Below are 23,460 nucleotides of genomic sequence, written 5' to 3'. Positions count from 1 at the left end.
AAAACTGCTCTTTCTAAAGCCAGGGACACACTTAACGACTGTAAGGCCGATTATAAATGTAATTTGATATCGTTGGAAACCGTTCAGTCTTAGAATGTTTCAGCTAGTCGTTAAGTTTGTCCCCGGCTTAATGTTTATCAGATGTATTTACACAGCAAATGTTTTCCAGATATCTAGCAGACATCTTACTTGTGCTATCTGGGGAGTTTCCTCTGCGTCATCCATCAATATGATTGACAAGTTCACTCCACAAGCTTATTGTGGTTTATTTTTTAACCCTCGATAGACTACTATATGAATGTAGCCTTCAATCCTACATTATAATATAGCCTATACAATGCCGTTAAAGCGTTTGCAGTTGCTTCGTCAGAACAGCATTCTTGCAATGCAACGAAGAGCAATTACATAAAGAGGCGCTTTTTAGTTTTCTACTGCGTTAACTAGTGTGCTCACTCACAGAATCAGACACTGCTGCTTTTTATAAAATACATTTGCCGTTATGAATTGATACCGCTTGATTCAATGGTCCAGATTGCTTTCTCACCTCAACCGAACCGCTCCAGAGTTCTCTTGCAATTGGGCCGAGACCAGCTCGCTCAGGTTGTCTCATTGTTTTGGTGCGGATTCAAGCGCGATTGACATGTTCATAAATGGTGTGAAACAGGTGTGAAAGCGCAATAAAATAATGTATTTCATAGTAATGAAGTTTGGGCTTGTTCCACAAAGACATACAGAAACCTTGTTTGTTACTGTAAAAAGAATTCTTTTTAATTTGGTAAGGTGCAATCTTACAGCATCATACATTTCTACAGTTACAACATTGCAATGGTAGAAACGTGGCTACAACGCAAATCTGTTGGGTCCTGATTTTGCAATACTAGATTCTCTGTTGAGTTCAGTGCTGCAGGATGGTCTCTGTACATCTTTCATTGCTTTAACTGACAAGAAATTAAGCAAAGTATTTTAGCATTATAGCGGCTTGATCGTATTTCCGTCTCTCAAACATTCAGCTTTTATTCTTCATGAAAAGAGCTTTGTGCAAAAATGTTTTACATAGTATACTAGTGAGAAATGTCACTGTTCTTTTAACTTAAATAAATTACTTAAATTAGTGCTATTCAAGCAGTTTGAGTCAACATGCCCCGACGTGACCCATATGATTGTGCTCTGACAGGAGAGAGTTTGATTCATACTACACAATCTTTACCCAGACCGTCTTCATATGCACAGCTGTTTGGCTGGAATGGAAAAACATCTTTCTCAATTAATTTACAGTACCACGTGTCCATTAAAAACTGTCAGGTTTAACATCGTCTGTGGAGTTCTGACTGTTGTTGAAGTCATCCTGATCACTGCTAGCTTCTGAGTCTGTGTTATTCAGAAGGTCCACTAATAAGCCAATAAGCTCACTGTCCTTCCGGCTGTCTGAGCTGGATTCACATTCAGACGGTCGAAGATTGCGGTGGATCATGGCCTGTAGGGAAGTGCGCAGGTCCCACAGCAACTCCCAGACTTGAGGGGAAAACTCCCATCGTATGAGTGTATGACCTGGTAATGCCACCTCTACCCGATCTCCCAGAACTAAAAAATAAATACAAATAATTATATACTGTATATTACCACTGTATACACACAACTTTTCAGAGCAAACATGAATTGATAAATGAGCTTACATTATATTTCAGTGTGAAGTGAATAATATGGAAGATTGTTTCTGCCACGAAATAAAGAAATATAGGTATTGAAACATCGATGAACTTAAGCTGGACTGTGACGCTATTTTCTTCTGGTAACAAACCTTGTTGCATTATTTTCCTGTTATCTCTGTAAAGCTGCTTTGAAACAATCTGCATTGTAAAAAGCACTATATAAATAAATGTGACTTGACAATTTTTTATCTCAAAATAAAAAAATTCTCAGAATTGCGAGTTCTGAGAAAAAGAATTGTGAGATATGAACACGCAATTGTTAAATATAAACTTCATGAAATGTGAGTTCTAAAGTTAAAATTGTGAGATATAAACTTGGTACAAAATAACATTTGAATCTCTTTGATAAAACTTTTTATTTTTTTTATTTTTTTTATCCGTGACGGAAACAATCTTCCATGGAATAATGATCAGAATCCTAGATCCAACTCTGTGGTGATGGCAGGCATTCATTACCTCTCTCGCTGAGGTCACAGTCTGTGAGGAGCAACAACGCTAGTGGATGAACCACCGAAGAGTCTCTGATGAAGACTTGATCATTTGATTTCATAGCAGAGAAGAACGTGAGCCAGCGACTCGGGAGATTCTGATTTCCCCTAAACGACACACAACACATGACTTCAACTGAACAGAACACGAATCATGTTTCTTAAACTCGCTGATTAGTTTTGAATCATGTTTCTTAAACTCGCAAATTAATCTGCAATGAAGATTGTGATGCACATTTTCACCAGCACAGGCAAGGTGGTGACGTAATGAGGAAAGATAACTACATTAGCGTCCACACAAGCGGACTATATCGCTCTGTCTCGTGCCGCCTTGAATGCCCAAGATATTTAAAGCAGGATGGATTCTGATTGGCTGCCGTCATTTTTTTCTTATATAGCTGGATTTTTTTTTTTTTTTTATGATTCCAAAGATGTTGTTTCTCTGTGTTTTTATCTTTATAGCTGTGGTGTGGACTCTGTGGATTCTTTTACATTTGGAATGATTTTTAAAACTAAATATTTATCGTTACAGTTATCCTTGGTGTGAACAGGCCTTTACTAATTTCTCACGTGAAAAGGTAAATTAATTGCAAAAGAACATTATACAGATACAATAGCAAAAAAGATAGGGGGTGAGAAATGGTCAGAATTCGGAATAGGACATTAATTGCAGAATAAATCTCTGCTGTAATGCCCAATGTCTTCAAAAATAATTTTCCTGTAGAAATACAATAAACCATCAATGTCAATCCATCCATTTAGCAATTTTATTAATATCTCTATCTGACTCTAAACGTTATATTCACCTGTTGACAGAAGAGCGGTGCAGCAGCACAGGGGTGCTTTCCGTACGGTAGGAAAGACTTTCTGGACGAAATCTTCCACCTTTGGTCACTGTGCCTCTTTTCACCTTGGTAAAGTTCAGATATTTTATTAATAGATATGCACCTATGCAGATATTGTGCCAGATGCAGAAAGCCAGGGGTTATTTTTGTGCTGGGACCAGTATAGGGCTGTAGTACTCGAGTCCGGTCTTGGACTCGAGTCCGGACTCGAGACCGCTTTTCTATGGTCTCGGACTTGTCTCGGACTCGCTGGTATTCGGACTCGGACTTGTCTCGGTCTCGGCCACTGGTCTTGCCAAATATGGCTTTTGGTCTCGACCGAGTCCAGGTGTCTTTATTATGTTCCCAGTAATCACACATACGTCGCCGCGATATTAAAACAATATATTATTGGAGGGAAAGTGAAACACTGGCCACCTAATAACTATGGGCATTTCGGCTCTTTTTCGTGAGCTGGATCGTTTCACTCAGCTCACTGAAAGAGCCGGCTCTTTTGACTCACAAACGGCTCTTTAAAAAATAAATGTTTAAATAAACTCGCTGAAAGTCCACCGTGCAACGTGAATATTCATATTTTTAATTGTCCATAACACCCCGAAAACTAGCCTGCTTGCCTTGCACATCTAATTAATGGGCAAAGTTTTCCGACTTTTTTTCTTACCTTTCTTTCTTTGCCTCCATGAGTGGTAGGCGCAATGACTGGCTGTTTTAAAATATAGCTAATATCGAAACAAAATAACCCAGCTCATAACTTGCAGGTTTGCTTATTGGCTAACTTTTTTCATTTGATTGCTTCAGCCGCCACCCGCCCGAATTTAATTAAAATATTATTTTTCGTCACGTCATCCGCCCGATCCGCGGTTTATCCGCATCTCTTGTGTGTGTGTGTCTGTGAGTTGTCTCGGTCTTCCCTCATGCAGTTTAATTGGTTGACATCGCGTGTATGATTGACAGGAACAGAATGTAAGGCTGATCAGACAGTCGAAACGAATGTGTAGTGCTCCTTTAGGCCTATATAATTATATTTTTTTTGTTGTTCTTTGAATTAGTCAATTATTTTAAATAAAATTAAAATTATTCATTATTACATAATGATTTAATTTCTATAGGCTAGCCTATATTTTTTGGCAGACTTTTTTTCCCTGTCCTGGACTCGGTCTTGACTCGGACTCGAACCTTTTTGGACTCGGTCTTGACTCGGACTCGAACCTCTTTGGACTCGGTCTTGACTTGGACTCGACTAGTCCTGGTCTTGGACTTGTCTTGGACTCGACAAAGGTGGTCTTGACTACAGCCCTAGACCAGTAATTACAAATATGTAATTCTTTGTCTGTTTTATAAGGAAATACAATTCACACAGTGAAACCATAAGCTTCGGGCTTGCCCACATAAAACCGGCCATCAAAACAAAACGCAGTCTTTTCATACAATACTTTTCATCGTTTAAAAAAAAAAAAAGTTTTGAAATTATCTTCTTAGAAAATAAATGTCACATATAAAAGTCCTGCATATATAGAGTATCTGGAAGTGTATATGTGAACGGTGTTTGGTACCTGTATGAGGTTAGGATAAAGGCCAGCAACCAGCACTGCTTTAAGGAGCTGCTCCTGCTGACTGTGCTGGTTCAGATGAGACGAGAGACGCAGACATTCAGCAGAATGATCCAACAGTCCAGCATCGGCCAAATTTTCACTGAACTGTTGCATCAGGCCTGTTTAAGAGACAAAGGAAAGGGTTTTAAAAAAAAAATGTTTTACTATGGCTCCTAAATGACTAAATGACTTTTATCCACAGTGACTTACAACAAAGCGATTCATCGTAAGGAGGCAATAAGGAAGCCACATCTGTACAAAGCGTTTCACTCGTGGACAACAACGTATCATATCTACATATCTGTTGCTTTCTGATGTTTGCAGAAAACAAGACATGCCCTGATTCACAGAACAGCCAAGTTTAAAGGAGAACTCCGGTTCATTTTTTTGTACATTTGGAGTGCTGTCAGTACAGAGAACAACAACAAAAATCGGTGTTGCCTACACCGTGTTATCCTCTTTTTAAAATTTGCACCCTGTTGACTTCAATGGGGCAAGTTTTAAACCTGCTTTTAGCCTCTTAACATCCTTGATGTGTCATTACAAGTGCACAGGTCATTGTCGAGTTCACGCGCGTGATCATAGGTACTAAACCAATGCGCGTGAACTCGACAATCGATTACTATGGACTTCAACCGAAAACAGGATGTAAATACAGGTATGTGCGCTGGCTGAATAAACATAATTTTTATTCATATCTTTCACATCTACTGCAGTCAGATTCACCGTGTTCACTCTGAAGGAATCACTCACATTGGCTGGGCACTTGTAATGACACATCAAGGATGTTAAGAGGCTTTAAGCAGGTTTAAAACTTGCCCCATTGAAGTCAACAGGGTGCACATTTTAAAAAGAGGATAACACGGTGTAGGCAACACCGATTTTTGTCGTTGTTCTCTGTATTGACAGCACTCCAAATGTACAAAAAAAATTGCTCAATGTTAAAATTGACCGGAGTTCTCCTTTAAGATGACACTTGTGTATGTCACATTAAAGTACGAGGAAACATGTTTCCTTACATGGACTCAGCATGCTCCTAATGACAAATGAACTGACCAAAGCAAGTCCACCAACGTTACTCTGTTAACTCTTCTGTCTGGTTTGCTTGTTGGACAAAATTGTGGATTCTTTGTTTTGATTGGTCAGATCGCCTGTCAATCAAACTCCTGGCGAAGGGTGAATTGAGGGACTCATACACAACTATTGCGAAAGCTTCAAATATTCACTGATGCTCAAAGAAGGAAGAGGATGCATTAAGAGCCAGGGGTGTAAACTTTTAGACAAGATCTCTACATTTTTCTTATTTTGTTAAAAGATAAACTTTTTTTCCATTTAGTACTGCCCTTCAGTACAATTTATCCTGATCATCCAGTTAAAAAAAAGTATTAACATTTTGCAGATTCTGCGAGGGGAATGTAAACTTTTGAGCACTGTAGATGAATTATGTCTCACCATGTATAAACCGCAGACTGGCTCCAGACAGAGTATATTTGTCCAGAAACTCCTGTTTATTCTCCTTGCCTTGTTGCTCTTTCCACCTCTGAACAACTCGACTGAAGACCAGATAATCACTGCAGCTGGACCCACTCAGAGCGGCCTTGGCCTACAGAGAGGAACACTATACGTTAGCACAGAAAAGAGAACTCGTACATGTGTGAATGCTACTACAGACAAACAGACTCTCTGACCTTGGAGACGAGGGCCCGGTTCTGCATGCTGTTATAGAAGGGATCTCGAGTCAAACAGGCTGCCACAGACAAAATAGGAAGAACGCAAGAAAACAGAGCCGAGAGAACCAAGACTTTCCCCAAGCGCGGGTCACAGGACATGCAGGCCACGCGCTGTCCCAGCGGAGTCAGATTCTCTGAGCCGTCCAGCACACCTGACAGACGCAGAGAGTGTGTGAGAGAGTCAGCTTAGCAAAGTCAAAGAGATTCAAATGTTCATTTGTACCATGTGCTATAACTTTGCTTAGTTTAAATAGAAAAAGGATCCTTAATCCTTTAAGGTAGTGTTTTTTAAATGTACCATAGATGTTGTGTATTTGTCTATCTTGTATGTGATGGTAATCTGCATTTCCATGCAGCAGAACAAATTGCCCCCAAGGGGGACAATAAAATCCTTTAGTCAAAAAAAAAAAAAAAAAAAAAGTACTGTTAAGATCAACAATTATGCAAATGTGATGAGGTGTTGAATTGTGTGTGTATCATTTATAGCATTGGGATTCATGGTTTTAACATGCACTTCAGCATTTCAAGCAAGGTTATTATCGATAACTAAAACCTAATCTAAAGCCATTAAGTTAAATAAAATGTCTCATTTATGTTTAAAGTTGAAGTACTAAAATAACTTATTTTAAATGAAAACAAAAATGATCATTTGTAATACATACATACATACAATCCAAAAATTTATATTTAAGAAATAAAATATATTAAGAAATAAACAAGAAAACTTATTTTTTATCTTTTTAAATAAATAAAAATACTAATTTATAAAAAATATTTCTACTAGGGAAACACTGTTACATTATCCTTAAAAATTTGATGTGGTCCGCAGGAAATCTTTTTCGGGTGTCTATTCACACCATTGTTGGCAGAAGATATTTGCTCTAACTCCGCCCACCATTGTGTGTTTGAGGCAGACAACATTACAAAAGAAACCTGTCTGATAACAGGAGCAGTGGAGAGTAAGGCAAGTGACTACTATTTACACTCAGTGCAAAGAAAATACTTTTTGTTGCCATTTACACCGTGCAACTGCAATCAGCAGCTGCCGATCTTATTTTATTGCCTGTATGAGCTGTGAACTAACGTGTTTAAATCGGTTTAAATCTGCACGTCAATGTAACACTGTCACACTGTAAAAGGCCAAACGCAAACACATAAATCTAGAAACACCTCAGTATATCAGTCTATTGAGAGATGAAATATGATCATGCTGTAACTAACATGAATAGGGTTTCTCCATATTTTACTGATTGTGTATGAATCAAGTGTGTGTGTATGTGAATTAGACAGTCACACTGTTGTTGCTCTTGAAAATATTGCATTCGTTTGGACCAGTCTTCTACATATGCCGTTCAACAAAATGAACTAACTGCATGATTTAACAGATTCACTTTGACAGCTCTACTTTCAGCAACATTTAAAACCATTACCAATTTCCATTAGGTTCTTCACAGCAGCTTTCACCGCCTGCCTGTCTGGGGAGTCGAGCACTTGTGACAAGAAGTCCACAGCCTGCATGAGGAGGAATGACAATGTTTTCAATCCAATCCAATGATCTGATCTTGACTATGTCGAGAACTGACAAAATTAAGAGAACTTTACTGAATTTTAAAGCAAGTAGATCAAAACAGTTATTCTGCAAACTGTAAACAGTGACAAGAAAGCAGATTTTAACACGGGTTTGCGCCCTCACTTTGCTGTCTGGACAGTGGATCTTAGCTTGTATGACCACGCTCTCCAGAGGGGTGCGCAGGATTTCAGGGATGGGAAACGTGTCCATGCTGTCGAGCTGTTTTCGTGGGTAGAGGTGGTAGGCATGTCCAGGTTGGCAGCGGCCTGCCCTTCCTCTTCGCTGAGTAACGTTTGCTTGTGAAATCCAGACCGTGTTCAGACCAGAGACCTGAGAGCACAAAGCAACAATCAGCTTTCAACGGCTTTACTTTTTCTGCTCTCATAACTTTAAAGTCACATTGAAATCAAAATTGACAAATCTTGTTTTTTTTTGTGTAATGGAATATTGCAGTTTATTATAAATTATTTATCCGTGCACATCATTATCGTTTTAAATTCATGTGCATCAATCTTTAATCAAAACAACTTGCAGCTTCTCTGATAACGAGGGCGGAGCAACCTGTCACTCACATGAGATCAGCCAATAGCAAACCACAACCATCCAATCAATTCCCCACAGACAATATCAAGCCCCGCCCCACATTTGTTCTTGTTTGAGAAGCCGTTTCACTTGGATATACGGTACAACAGGGAAGGAAAGACGACTTCCGCTTCATGCCGACTTTAAAGCAGTGGGAAGGACCTTTGTTCTGGGGTCGTAGTTCTGCTCTTTCTGAGAGCCGGCGTCCACCACGTGCACGATGTCGTCTATGGTGATGGACGTCTCAGCGATGTTGGTGGCCAGGACGATCTTTCGCATGCCCTCCGGAGGGCGCTGGAACACAGCTTGCTGATCCGCTACAGCCATACTGGAGTGCACTGCAGGAGAAACAGTCAAAGCGAGTCCTCAAAATAACTGGCATGCATTTCATTCACAGATGAATGGGAAGTAGTGAAAGACAAATTTTAAGTAATGATTTGATTTAGTGATCAATCAATATACCAGCTACAGCAAATAACCAGACGATTATGGCTATGTTCAGACGGCAGGCAAAACAGATTTTTTCAGGCAGTGTCCGCACTATTAATTGCAAGTGATCAAATAAGATGTGTGTGTCCAGACATGTAAATTTAAATAATAAAAGCAAACGCTATATTTTTTCACATATAATTTTCTTTCTTTGTTTAACAGTTATTTATAATAACATATTAGATATGACTGTTAAACAAAGACCATAAAGTTTAAACTAATGAAGAAGACAGATGTGAGCGTTGTGTGATCAGGCGCTGCCGTTCTCAGCACCACCCGTCAAAATAAAAGTCCCGTTTCTAACATATCGGGCAATAAGAAAAACGTATCGGCCGATGCTGATATTTTAAGTTAACTTGAAAAACGTATCGGCTGAGGCGATATATCGGTCGACCACTAGAGGAGATATATATTATTATGTTCCGTGTTCTGTGCTGTAATCACGGGCAAAATCTTTGGACATAATGCTTGAATACCACCTCCAAATGTGGTTTGAATCAGATTTGAAAAAATCTGATTTCATGTGTTTTTTTGCTGTCCAGACTTTCAAAAACACATTGATGATTGATTGAACATAACTGATTGATATCATAGCTATAGAGTGCTGTAGAGATGACGTCTTTGGTAACACCATTTTACAGTGTCTGTTACGTTGCATGTACTTACTGTAATAATAATTGTAAATTATGCTAACCCTAACATGCAACTACCCCTAAACCAAACCCTAACCGCATGTTGTTAATATCACTCAGTATATAAATATATAATTACACTGTAGCTAAGACACCTTAAAATAAAGGGAAATCACATATTTTTGTAGGCTGAAACCTAGAAACAAATTCACATTTTAACATTTCCGATTCCAGCATTCTGAAGTCAACGGGGTTTTTTTTATGGGTTTTTGGTTAAATGTCTGAAATAAGGTCTGTGGTGAACACAAGCTCAAGATATTTTAATGTTTTATTCATCAGTAATACTCCCTGGTGATATTTTTAAAGATTTTACTTGTCTTGAAAAAGGTGGTTGCTAACAAGAGGCTAAGAGGCTATGGACCTTATCATACACCCGGCGCAATGCAGCATCAATTAGGCAGGTTGGCTATTATAAAACTTTCTGCACTGACCAATAAATGGTGTCCACTTGGCTGATTAAAAGAAATGTTAGCTCCTATGCTAAAGTATAAAATGATATAAAAGTATATTCTTTTTGAGTTTATCACTGTATTTGCCATTATTAAATATTTTATAAAATGAAGGCATTGTATCAGTCATCATCCACCCTGCTCTATCAGCAAGAACTTCTATCAGATAAAGCTGCAGCTGGTGTGCTTACACGGTAAAATCATCTGTGAGCCTGATCTGTAAGCCGCTCTCTCTTCCAGTTTCTGCTGTACGACTTTAATGTCTTGCCATCCTGGGAGGAAACACAACACAGCACCTGGAACATAGCAAACACTGTTAGTCAGAATACAAGAGACCAGACAGAAGAGGAAAAGCTTGAGCAGACACATTTAAACATTTAACGTCTGCTATGGAAGAATGTGCATTCTTAGAAAAAAAAAAAAAGGTTCTATATAGAACTCTAGGGTTCTTGACTCAATTTTAAAGAACTCTCTATGGCAAAAAGGTTCAATATAAGGAGAAATGTCAATGACTGCAAAATAATTTTTTAATTAGGTAATTAACCATTTTTACCATTTTTAATTGATAATTTCAGAATTAAATGAATAAAAACAACATTAATCAGTTACAACTAAATACATAAAATTATCCTATGATAAAAGGTTCTAAAAAAATATACCGGGCAACTAGCGAGTAACAGTTTCAACGGCGATCTTTACTCTCATTTGGCACTTTGAACCCTGGCCAGCATGCTAATAGTGTCACACAGATGTTGCAGCGAGCTCGTGAAGCTGCTAGAAGCAATCCGTGCGTAAAATAAATGTATTTGAAAACATAATATTTTGCAGTTTATTTAGTAATTGTTTAACGCCATTCAGTGATTTCAATCAGCATAACCTGTCAAATAAAATTTTATTAATTCCAAATTTACAGTGGCAAATTTGAAAAAAATGCAGCAAGTTAGAAGACAAATAAAAAGCCCTGATATATTCCAAGCGAAATCAAAGAACGAACTGGTATGACGTCATTTCGAACAAAATCAGGCCAAAACGAAGTTTGTTTCAGGAGCTTCAACAGCTTGACAAAGTGAACTTTGTGGAAAAGTTTGCTCTGGCTATTAAACACCTTTAAACTACCATTGGTCCATGGTGATGATAAATAGGTAGGTCTGTCTTTGAAGCTCCGCCTACTTTGAATTGCTAGTAGAGTTTACCTTCCTACTTTTCAGCACAATGGTAACCATGAAAACTTCAACAAACTCTTTTAATTGTTTGATTGTTAAAACAACACTTATTTTAAAATAACACTTAATTTCAACATTTATTCTCCTTATCCAGTCCTATGTAAAGCATGCTGGGAACTAGAAACCCACCACCCAACTTCAAAAGTTAAAGACAATTTTATTAAGTTACTACAACTTTATTTTTTTGGACCCTAACATCTATGCTGGTTATGGCCCTGGTACTTGAGATTTAAGTGGGAAAATATGGTTTCATAAGAATTTCAACAATAACCTTTTTAAGTAAAATGGTTTTCCCGAGAACTGCTGGTGGGTGGGTGTGTGTGTGTGTGTATTATGGCTGTAAACAGATTCAAACTAAATGTTTAACACTGGCAAACCCATTTAACAAAGTGTTAATATACAGGACCTATTTACACGACACTTCATGCGTCTTCTCTGATCAAATAGCCATTCGATTTGTTAATTTTTCCATTTCCAATTGGCCACATAAATGCGTCTCCACAAAACAATTATGAATCTGATCTTCAATTCCCACACTACGCAACTTCACGAGTTCATGTCACCAAAAGCAGCAGATATGAACTGCATTTTTCTATCAGACAAAACTACTGTAGGCCCGAAGATTATCACATCATCTGCTTTGTGCACCCTTGAAATCATCGTTACCTGGCTCTCCAGATGTGTGAATATGGCCCATCACATCAGCCACCAGATCAAGATCAGGAGCGACGTCTTTTTCTTCCTTGAGACGAAGAATAAAAGCAAACCTTTTTAACTGTGGTTAAAAATCCTTACAGCATGAACCACACAACCAAACCAGATGATATATCTCAGCCTTCATCTGGACGTACCGGCCCGTTCCTCTTCTCCCTGCTCTTCTCCGGAAGCGGCCGACCCATCTCGGTCATCACCTCTTCCAGGTACCTCGCCTGCACCGGGTGCATGAATCCAGGCACACGCACCACTGGGCATCTGCCGAAATACTGAGCCAGCCGGCGAGTGTCTCCGGTCGCGCTCATCAGAACCACTCGCAGCTCTGGGTTCTCCTTCAGGACTGAGAGCAGCAGGGCCAGAAGCAGGTCGGTGTTGACGTCTCTCTCGTGGACCTCGTCCACTACGACGTGGCTGATGCCCTGGAGACTGGGGTTGGACTGCAGTTTCCGCAGGAGGACGCCGACAGTGAGGAAGAGCAGAGCGCCACCACTGCGCTCAGGAGGACGAGATTCAAGACGCACCTGGAAGAGCCAGAGACATGCGTTTGAGTCTCAAGAAAATGCTGCATTTCAGGGACAGGCAACTTTTTATATCCCAAACAGAAACATTAATGTGATGGGCTATGAAGCTCTGAGGCAGAGTTATCATAGTTAACTAAAACTAAACTAAACTAAACTAAATTAAAAAAAATAAAGATACCAACGAAACATTTTTTATTTTCATTTAGCTTGTGTACTAAAACAACTAAAACAAGTAAAAAACTATAGACATATTTAAAAAAAACAAAAACAATCATATAAAAACAAAATGACTAAATCTTTAAGAAACATTTAAATCAAAACAGAAAAATACCAATTAAATACGGTAAAATATTAATACAAACTATAATAGGATATCAATGATACTAAAATAATAGTCTCATTCCTGTGTCAAATGTTTTTGTTTAGTCAAGTTTTAGTCTGAGCATTTTAGTCTAGTTTTCATCAATAAAAGCTTCGTCACATTTTCGTCATGCTGCACAATGGTTAGATTGATGATCACTATTCTGCTCAAAATGACAATCAATTTTAATAAATAGAAATGTTTTTAGCTTTCACCTATAAGCACATTTCAATAGAATGTGAACCCATACGGTTTATTTTCTTATTTATTATAGGCTATTTATAATATACTCTACTGGTAAAACAAGAAACTTCTCTCAAAAATTAAAACAGTGAAATTCCTAGTAATCCAATCATTCCAAATTACATTAATGTTTTTCTATTAAAACAACAGCAAAAAGGCTTTGTATCTTCACACAGAGTAAGTGCAGTTATTCAGCAAACACAAATCGCAAATATAGTCGAGATCCATGTTTGGATTTATTACAGTTCATCACTGAAGGTTTGACCGCAGCAAACAGCACAAGCGGCTCGAGACAGAACACAGACCGACTGAATAACACTTTCTTTTCAGTTTCCAGATTGCAAATATTGAGTAAAACAGGGTAGAAAGCGAGTTCTTTTAACAGAAAAGCTCTGATTGGAGGATTTAATTCTCGAAATCAGGCGACTAGAAGCATGAAAGCTCGTAGCGGCTTGTTAAAAACAGTCTGTAATGTTTCGTCTCCTCTTTTATTTAACAAAAACAAGGAGAGATTTTGGTCAAGTTTTTATTTTATTTTTAAACTACATTTTAGTCTCATCTTAGTTGTCAATGATATTGCATGTTGATATAATCAGTTATCATTTAAAGATGTTGGTGTCGTTTCGTTTAGTCGTGGAAAAAAAAGGTCATAGATTTCTTTAGTGAAATGAACACTTCTTCTGAAAAAAGAAAAAGAAAGTATGGGCAGGGACTTGATTCTATCCTTAAATTGTTGACTGGATGTTGAGATGAGACTTGAGATGTCGATAGTGAGAAAGGGGCGGGGTTTATGTTATGACATTGATTAAAAATTCATGGTCAACAAATCTCAACTCATGCAATAACATCATTTGTATCACATAATAAAACCAATAACACGCTTTTAAAAAATAGATCATTTGACTTAAAGCAAAAAAGCAGATTTCTGAACAGATTGAAAGGGCAGAAATGTTTTGGATGTTCTTGCCTGGTATCCCACACAGTGGCGGAGGGCAGGTCCCATCTCCTGCGCCACACGCTGCGCCACAGACACGGCACTGATCCGACGAGGCTGTGTGACAAGGATGTTGCATTTGGCCCCGTCTCCGCTCCTAACGCGCCCCTCCAACAGGAACCGCGGGATCCGTGTGGTCTTCCCGCAGCCCGTCTCTCCAGCAATCACGACCACCTGTGATGATTTCACGGCTGCGAGCAGGCTCTCTTTATAGGCGTCCACCGGAAGCTCCACCCCTCGCCCAGGCCCCGCCCCCATCCACAGGCCGAGCAGGCGGTCGCTGAGACTGTCCTCCTCCTCGGAGCGCAGAGGGCGGTATGGCTTATTAGTAATAGCATCTTTAATGAAGTCGTCATCATCATCTGAACTGATGGAAGACGACTGAACTGATAGCTGCTCCTCTTCATCCCACAATTTCTGAACTTCAGCCTCCACTGGATGCTAAAACAGATATCAAAAAGTTATGATGCTACTCAATTATTAAAAATATTGAATACAATTTGATTTTGTTTTACTGCACTGGTAGATTTTTCAAGTTTATCAGCTAGATCCCCTGTTCGTGTCCATTTCTGGACCATTTAACTTTAACTTTTTACATTATTCTTTATTATTCAAGTTCAGAATGAATACTTTGTTTTGTTTTTTACTTAAATGTCAAGTAAGTTTAATGCTCATTAACTCTTTCCCCACCAGCGTTTCTTTTAAAAGTTGTTTTTGATCAGCGTTTTTTATCATTTTCACAAAGATTTCATGGCCCCTGGAATATTTTGTTGTGTGAATATCTGAACATACAATATCAAAAGAAAGAACAGACCCTATAAAATAAAAAATTTAAAAAGGCGTTTTATTCTAGCTCTATGCATTCCCTTTATATCAACACTTGAATATGTGTAAGTTTCATAAACAAAGCAACATTTTGAGCAAAAAGCTGAGAATTTCACGTTTTTGTCAAAGACTTCATCCAGATCGGATTCAGAACGATGATCAAAACACAGATGGAGTAACCGTCCAATCAAGTTCATATCAAATGAATTCAAATAAAAAACTATTCGTAACACTTTATTTTAAGGTTACAGTTACATGTTACTATATGTACTTATGTACTAGTAATAACAGTAAATTATGCATAATTACAAGTAACTAACCCTAAACCAAATCCTAAACGTAACTATAGTAAGTACATGTAGTTAGTTTATATTAATCAGTACCGTATTGTTCAGAATATAAGAGGACCCTGATTATAAGACGACCCCCCTTTTTTAAGATGTCCCTTTTGGAAAAAGTTAAGAAAATGCTTTTATTTGAAAATAACTTTCATAATGCATATTTTTCATATTTAAATTTTTGTATTGAAAGTATGGTAAATACTGGTAAAATGCATCAACCATCACATTAAAAAATAAACACTTTCTGGTATACCATAAAAAAAAACCTGTAACCCTGAATTAAATAATAATTAGGCTCTCCATCTCAGTGAAAACCATGTAGCCTACCAATATTTTATTACCAGTAGAAGTGAAATCTTATTATTTTTTAAATCTGGGTACCGTCTTACGTTTTAAAATCGCGTACTGGGGAAGTATGGTCCCGTCAGTAAGGCATGAAAACATGACAGTCACGCTCTTAGCTCTTAGCAAGGCTCTTAAACGGTAAGCTTTTCTTTGATTGTTGGCGTTTTTAATACTGTCTTTTTGTGCTCGCGATTTTCGAACATAACTCTCTGACACCGTATTTCTTGACACACTTGTTTTACGAGTATTTGGCGCCACCTATTGTTGCGGGTGTATTATTGACATGTTAAAGTCTAGACCCCAGACCGTTTTTCAGATACATCTAAAAAAAAAAAAAAAAAAAAAACATTGTCTTATATTCAGAACAATATGGTACTTGTTTGAGTAAATACAATGCAAGTAGGTCACCTTAAAATAAAGGGTTACACTTTATTTTAAGGTGTCATTGTTTCAGTGTAATTATACATTTAAGTACTGAGGAATATTAATTAGCAACATGTACTTACTATAGGGTTAGGGTAGGATTAGGATTTGGTTGAGGATTAGTTGCATGTAATTATGCATAATTTACTGTTACTACTATGGTAAGTACATGTCATGTAACAAATGTAACAAGGACATTGTAAAATAAAGTGTTACCAAATAAAGCGTGACAAAATTATTTGTGCTCATCTATTTTTGAACATCCATAATTATGAACTGTTTATCCATTATGTACCTAGTGCTAAGTGAAACACCGACTGGCCAAAGCCTCAGTCCAGAGTGAGTTCTCATGCATGTCACCTGTGAGAGGTACTGTTGAATCCTCTGTTCTAGATCCTTGGGTATTTCAATACGGCAGGGTCGTCTGTGCCTCTCGCCTGCTTCACGCACCTCCTGCTGATGGTACCTGGCGTGAGTCAGAGGGTTGTTCTGCTCATCCAGAAGCTTCAGTTCCTGTGGGCATAAACAAACCAGTCAGGTGGTGAATATCAGTGCTGGTGCTAGATGACAAGCACACTACTTCCTATTGAAACGGGAAGTAAGGGTTACCAATAGTTACTTCACAACTATGGAAATGTGGTATTAGTTCAAGGACACATTGAAAAGCTGCGCTTCAGAGAATGGTGGTGCATTCATGCCATCTCAGAAATATGAAAACTAGAAGTTCATAAACTCGATTAACAAGTTTGTTAACATAACTTGTATTTACACATTTCTAACAAGATGCAGCACAAGTGTAAGACGGATCAGAGCAGCGTTTGCTGAAGCGGCGGCACACACAAATAAACACACAGTGCGACCGGTGTAGTCGGATTCATGACCAAATGACGTGGTGGCAGGACAGTTGGCCTGCTCAGCACAGGACTGCTTAAACACGATAGTGCAGCAAAGAAACAGATGAATGAGAAGAAAGAGCAGGACGTGCTTGACGAAAAACCACAATAAACCATGAAAGAGAAATGGATTCGGTACCGACAGGCGGCGCACATCCGAAGCACAAGACTGCTGAATTCAGTTCACTTTCACGGCATATTGTGTGTCAAATGTCCGTCTTGGTAAGTATTCACATAAACACAGCCAGTTGTGTCTACAGTGAAAGTAAACAGTTGAGCGAAATAATCATTATATCGGATCCATGCATAAGGTCTTAAAGTGACAGCAGCCTCATATAGGCCTGTCGTTAATGTTAATCAAACATCAAAAGAATAAGAAACTCCTTCACTGCTCTTGACTGAATATCTTCCATAGCTTTATTAAGAATCTATGTAGATGTAATTCATACCATGCAGTTTAAATGGGGGGAGGGGGCGCAATCATGCGTGTTGTGTTAGAAGGAAGGCCAACTGTCTTTGACTTTGAAAACCCCTGCTTTAACGTAACCTTTAACTTCTTTACACATCCATTTTTTGAAGCTGCTTTAACTTCTGCAATAATCTGCTGAGCGTCTGTCCTACACAAACCAACCTTAAACCGGAGACAAGCCAGTGCTGCTGCTTTAGACTCCGCTTCCACTCTACGCCGGCCGTGGGCAGTAAAGGTCATCTCCTCCGGCCAGCGCAAGGTCAGCTCGCATGTCTTCACCGTCCCACCAGTCGTTCTGTACTGAAGCAGCTCCTTCATGTGGGAGAACAGAGAAACAGAAGAATCAATGAGTGCGTTTACATGCACGTTCTCAACCCGATTATGCTTAGGCTGACAATGCATATGGTCAAGTAAATGCGTTAACCTTTTGTCTTTTATCGGAATAAACAGCTTAAGCGTAAACCAAACACAGCAACACAGCATTTTCTGCACCGATTTCCACGGCATATAAATAACCGCGCTTCTTTGGCTTATTGAAGTGCACATGTGTGATATGTGACAGGAAAGCATCCTTACTGTGGATTTAAGCGCTGACAGATTTAGAGCCTACTCATTTAACATCACATCTCACATAACAAATGGAATCATTCAGGTAAACAAATTAAGTTTTAACATCACTACCAGGGAATGACTTGATTTTTTAATAAAGTCTTATAAACGCTGTTATTGGTTTGCATATAAACCACAACAACTGGTAAATTTTGGGATATATCAGCGTATATCGGTCTGTATTGTAACATGCTTGTTTTTGTCTTTTTGTCAGATGTGTGTGCTGGTCAGTAACAGTTTCTAACTCACTCTGACTCTACAGGATGATGTGGCGACCTGAATGACACTACCCAGAAGTGCCCTCGGCTTTGGAAACATGGAGAGTGCCTCTGTCACCGTCGGATCCTCTTCTATTGGCCTATAACATATCATATATCAGATACAGACGGAGATCAGACCAAATGCACAGACATGTCCAACAATGATGCATCAAATAATGTGTCAAATCTATGTGAAAGTACTATATTGAATCATAGCATATGGAAAACTGGACTCATGTGAAAAAGGATTTCTGAATCTGATCTCCAAAGCATTTTTTCTGCCAGTGTAAACAAAGACCAAAAGCCAATGCGGACAGTAATTGTTTCTCATGAAGACGTCTGTAAAAATAAATTTGCATGGTTACAAAAGATAAACATTTTACCTGGCTACCTGGTAGACTAGCAGATGTCGTACAAGCCCTAATTTATATAAATGTACATAATAAATATTGTAAAATGTTATTGCATACCTGTTGCTGCCATAATAATGCCCATTTCAAAACTTTACATGATCTTGTTGTCTTATGTATTTTTCTTCTTAACAAATAGTGGAGCAGGGAAGTAATTTTTTTTTAAACAGAATCCAAAATGTTTGTAATAAAACGTCATACTTAAAATGCATGCACATTACTGTACAGTGCATGGCAGTGCTTACAAATATTTACAATAAGACTTTTGGAATGATCTCTTCTTGCATGTAATTTAGCCAGGACTTTTTCGCGGGTGGTGGGGAGAAAAACACTGACATTCTGGAATCAGATGACTCCCATGAGAAACAATTACCCTCCAAATAGGGCTCAAGCCACATCTGCTAACAAAATGGGGTGCCTCAGGGATCGCTGCTTGGCCCCATCCACTTTTTGAAATACAGAAAAATCACTAGAACATTAATTAGGCACATTGCTTTTGCTTACTACATCACTAACAAGTGCCTATCCTTGCAAGAATATTCTGTCAGTGATGTATTCCAATGTAAATTGCTTTAGACTGCACTACATGTTTATCGTCATTTAATACTTGGCACATTGTGATTACACCTTCTGTGCCATGTTTGTACTTCCAAAGTGGACCTGGACCTGTAAGTATTTTATGATTTGGTGACTACAATCTCATTTGCATGTTTTTTTTTACACATTTCATGCATCTATATACTTGAATATGACTGGAATGATGAACATGAAATGATAAACTCAGGTGGAGTATTCGGGAAGAGTATTAGACTACCCTTGGGCTCTTTCCTTCCGTGTTTTCTTCTGGAAAGGCAGAGACTCATCATCTTGTTCTTCATCGTCCCAGACAGATGTCGGCCTCCCTTTCGGTCTCGTCTTTCCTGTTGGTTGGTTTCCTTGACCAAGGACTCCCAGCTCCTAAAGACACAATGCACAATTTTCAGGATTACTAAACCTACAAATAGTGTTGTAAAATAAATCATCCATCTTTGTAAACAGCACAGAAAGCAAATCAAATTTGAATGGTTAATAATGCTAAATGATATAACCAGAGTTGCAGCAAGCAACTCTTCATCATGGGCTATACTACTAGAAAAAGCAGCAAGAGCCCATGCTGTATTTAAAAACAAAAATGTTTGAATTTGAATAGGTCATTCGCAGATCTCTATGTCAGTGCTTCCCAAACCTGTTCCTAGACGCACACCAACTGTGCACATTCTCAAGCTACTGTTTTCCATACTCTTTTCACGAAATTACAATGAATAGGGACCAAAGCTTTTGAGCTTTAAACATGAAGCAAAAAGCACAATAAAAGAGGAGTCCATACAACTCTTGCACTATACTATCCCATTCTTAAAGTCCCCCTGTGGCGAAAATCAAGCTTTTAATGTTGTTTGTATGTCAATGTGGTGTTTTTAATATGCTTTAAGACAAACCATGTGCAAATTCATAAGTCTTCACTATTGCTGAGTATTTTCAGTATATTGCAGTGAATCAAAGACAGTCTCAAAAACACAGTTTGAAATCGCTGGTGTTTCTGACGTCACAAACTACCTTGTAACCAATCAGATCAACGTGTGATTGTCAACGAGTGGATCTCTGAGCTGAGTGAGTGGAGGCAGGGCTCATTTACATATTCATAGAACCGCGTATACTAAATGAGGCAAGGGTGTAGAGTTACATTCAAGCAATTTTAAGGCATGAAGAGATTTTTTTTCCAAGAAAAAAAACTTTAAATATGTCATTTTGGTGATCAAAGGTGAGTTTTAAGGGATAAAATTATTGACTACAGGGGGACTTAAAGTCATGAACTGGGGAAGATTATCAGTGAATAACAACATGGCTTTAATAGACTTGGAATATAGCGCACAAGTAGTATGGACTAGTTTAAAGAAACTTTTATGGTGCTTTTGCATCTCTTTTCATGGTCGTTACATGGAAAATATTGACTGACGCAGTCTCCAGAATTTCTCCTTCAAGGCACAAATATAATTCAAGTTAAATTGAAGATCAAACTGGTGAAGTAATTTCAAACAAAATCAGGCTGAAACTAAGTTCATTTGGAGGTCAAAACAGCTTGCCAAGGTTCCCTATTGGTGGAGGTGATGAAGTGACTCTACAGCTCACACTTACTCTGAGCTTACAGAGAGCTGCAGCTGCTGCTTGACGCTCGGCCTCCAGCTTACGAGAGCCAAAGCCCTCCGCCTCCATCCTCACGGGCCACTGAAGGGTGACTGTTGCTCTCTGAAAGACATTGGGATAAAGTATACAACAAATACAATGGTATTACTATATTCATCACACAGTAACGTTTCATCAAGCTACCCCTAACTAACTGCTATAGTTAGGTCATACTAGCTCTTTAGACACAGTCTGATCATAACTGCACTGTTAAAGCAACTGTCCCAGTCAGAGAGGGTCTAACCTTGACCTCCCCATCGCTGCAGCTGTACTGGATGTACTGGGACAGATCGGACAGACCCAGGGATTTGGACAGTGTGGTGTACAGGAGGCTCTTAGGTTGAGGAAACTCTCGGAGAAGATCAGGACCACCTGTACGCAAATGACACTGTCAGAAATATAAAAGCGCGTGCGTTGAGAATCGTTAGTCTTTCGCATGATGATCCGATGCATCTTACCTTTGTGAACAGTTTCCGGCGGAGAGTGGCGATGTTTATGGATGACACCTGTTTTAGTCCTATACTGACTTACAAAATTCCAGTTTGACCAGATGTCTTTATTAATTTCAAGAGTTTTTCTCCTTAAAGCGACGAGTGCCCGAACCGGCATGAGTGCAGTGCAGGACATCGCCATGTCTATTGTCTTCTTCGCCGCTTTTGACGCGTAACCTACTGGCGACAGCGCCACCTATACTGCAATGAGCGAAGACGATAATGTTCAAATATGGAATTATATTGTTCATATTTACAAATATATAATCCATAATTAACCAATAAATAATAGATCCATAAATATAATTCTTTTTTTGTTGTTGTATACCATCAAACATAAGCGCCCCATCACTCCACTACAAGTGTGCTCAGATGGGCTCAATTGTTGTAACAAAGTATACACTGCATTGTTGCATTATGTACCTTAGTACAGTAGCATAATAAACACATAGTCGTGAACAAAATCTGAACGAGGTTCAACCAGAAAAAAAGTCATGACAGAGAAAATGACCTTGACTAAAATGATGACCTTGTAACCTCACATAAATCAAGTGTGTTTATTCCACAGATTCTCAGTCTTCTTGTTTTCCTTTTCTAAATCAGATGATGACTGAAATGTGTTCAAATACAGATTAATTATTAATCGGATTAATCTCAGGTAGGCAAGAGAGCAAGTGATTCATCAAAAAAAATAACACAGTACAGAATTTTAATTGACTGACACTGAAATATGAAGACAAAGTTCAAAGTTGACCAGTGTAAAGTTACGCTGCTTTGGTGAATCCAAACGCTGAGGTCAAAATGAAGCACACTTACATGCAGGTCACAGTATCATTTCATCAAATGACAAAACTGAAAATGTTTTGTTTTTTTAAATTTATTTAAAACAAATCCAAGCTTACAATGGAAATATAGACTGAGCTACTGAGAATTATACATCAATAGACAAACAAATATGTTTCCTTCATGAAAAAAGCAGAAATACAGTAGCTACTGAAACTGCCAGAATCTTAAGAAAATATTTTTAAAAATGAACGAGCTTATGCATTTAAATGAGGATTGAAACATCAAGTTTCTCATCACAAAATTGAAATAAAAAAAAATAAATAAAAAAAATAAATCACACTGCTATAATTCTTCAATGAGTGGCATTGAAAGCACATTTGTTAAGATCAACTGAGGGATTTTTAAAAACAGTCCGTCGGCATCAGACCACCATTTGCATCATGTCTGGCCGGACATTCTGAGTGATGGTGACAAAACACACGTGAACGGACTTCATTTTAAATATTTACATAATAGACATCACACTAACCAGAGAGCTTCAGTGTGTGCAATAATATAGTCTCTCCATCTCATCTTTCCACACATTCTGCATTTCATCCTCACAGTTCTCTTCAGCAAGTTTCATCAGCTGGGTAAAACACACAACAAATGTTAAAAGATAAAGAAATAAAAAAAAACATTTTACAAAGCATTTTTTCAACATTTTTGCTAATATATATACAGTGAGGAAAATAAGTATTTGAACACCCTGCTATTTTGCAAGTTCTCCCACTTGGAAATCATGGAGGGGTCTGAAATTGTCATCGTAGGTGCATGTCCACTGTGAGAGACATAATCTAAAAAAAAAAAATCCAGAAATAACAATATATGATTTTTTAATTATTTATTTGTATGATACAGCTGCAAATAAGTATTTGAACACCTGTCTATCAGCTAGAATTCTGACCCTCAAAGACCTGTTAGTCTGCCTTTAAAATGTCCACCTCCACTCCATTTATTATCCTAAATTAGATGCACCTGTTTGAGGTCGTTAGCTGCATAAAGACACCTGTCCACCCCATACAATCAGTAAGAATCCAACTACTAACATGGCCAAGACCAAAGAGCTGTCCAAAGACACTAGAGACAAAATTGTACACCTCCACAAGGCTGGAAAGGGCTACAGGGAAATTGCCAAGCAGCTTGG

At 38.3% G+C, this 23,460-nt stretch overlaps 1 protein-coding gene across 1 annotated transcript; it reads right to left on the bottom strand.

Moving 5' to 3' along the window:
* Positions 1–744: 744 nt before the first annotated feature.
* dhx30 (DEAH (Asp-Glu-Ala-His) box helicase 30) lies at positions 745–21,643 on the bottom strand. Its single transcript, XM_084119019.1, has 20 exons — positions 21,456–21,643; positions 21,242–21,369; positions 20,950–21,060; positions 19,592–19,734; positions 18,357–18,465; positions 17,661–17,810; positions 16,497–16,649; positions 14,176–14,643; positions 12,221–12,604; positions 12,036–12,111; positions 10,338–10,442; positions 8,679–8,854; positions 8,058–8,264; positions 7,795–7,876; positions 6,323–6,516; positions 6,087–6,237; positions 4,596–4,753; positions 3,004–3,107; positions 2,166–2,305; positions 745–1,581 (listed from the first exon to the last, which is right to left on the bottom strand). The coding sequence occupies exons 1-20, from the start codon at positions 21,628–21,630 to the stop codon at positions 1,289–1,291; spliced, it is 3,507 nt and encodes a 1,168-aa protein (XP_083975145.1). The 5' UTR covers positions 21,631–21,643; the 3' UTR covers positions 745–1,288.
* Between the last annotated feature and the right edge of the window lie 1,817 nt (positions 21,644–23,460).

Source organism: Abramis brama, assembly GCF_963993115.1.
Source record: "Abramis brama genome assembly, chromosome: 7".
NCBI lineage: Eukaryota > Metazoa > Chordata > Actinopteri > Cypriniformes > Leuciscidae > Abramis > Abramis brama.
This window is presented reverse-complemented; position numbering and strand designations above follow the sequence as displayed.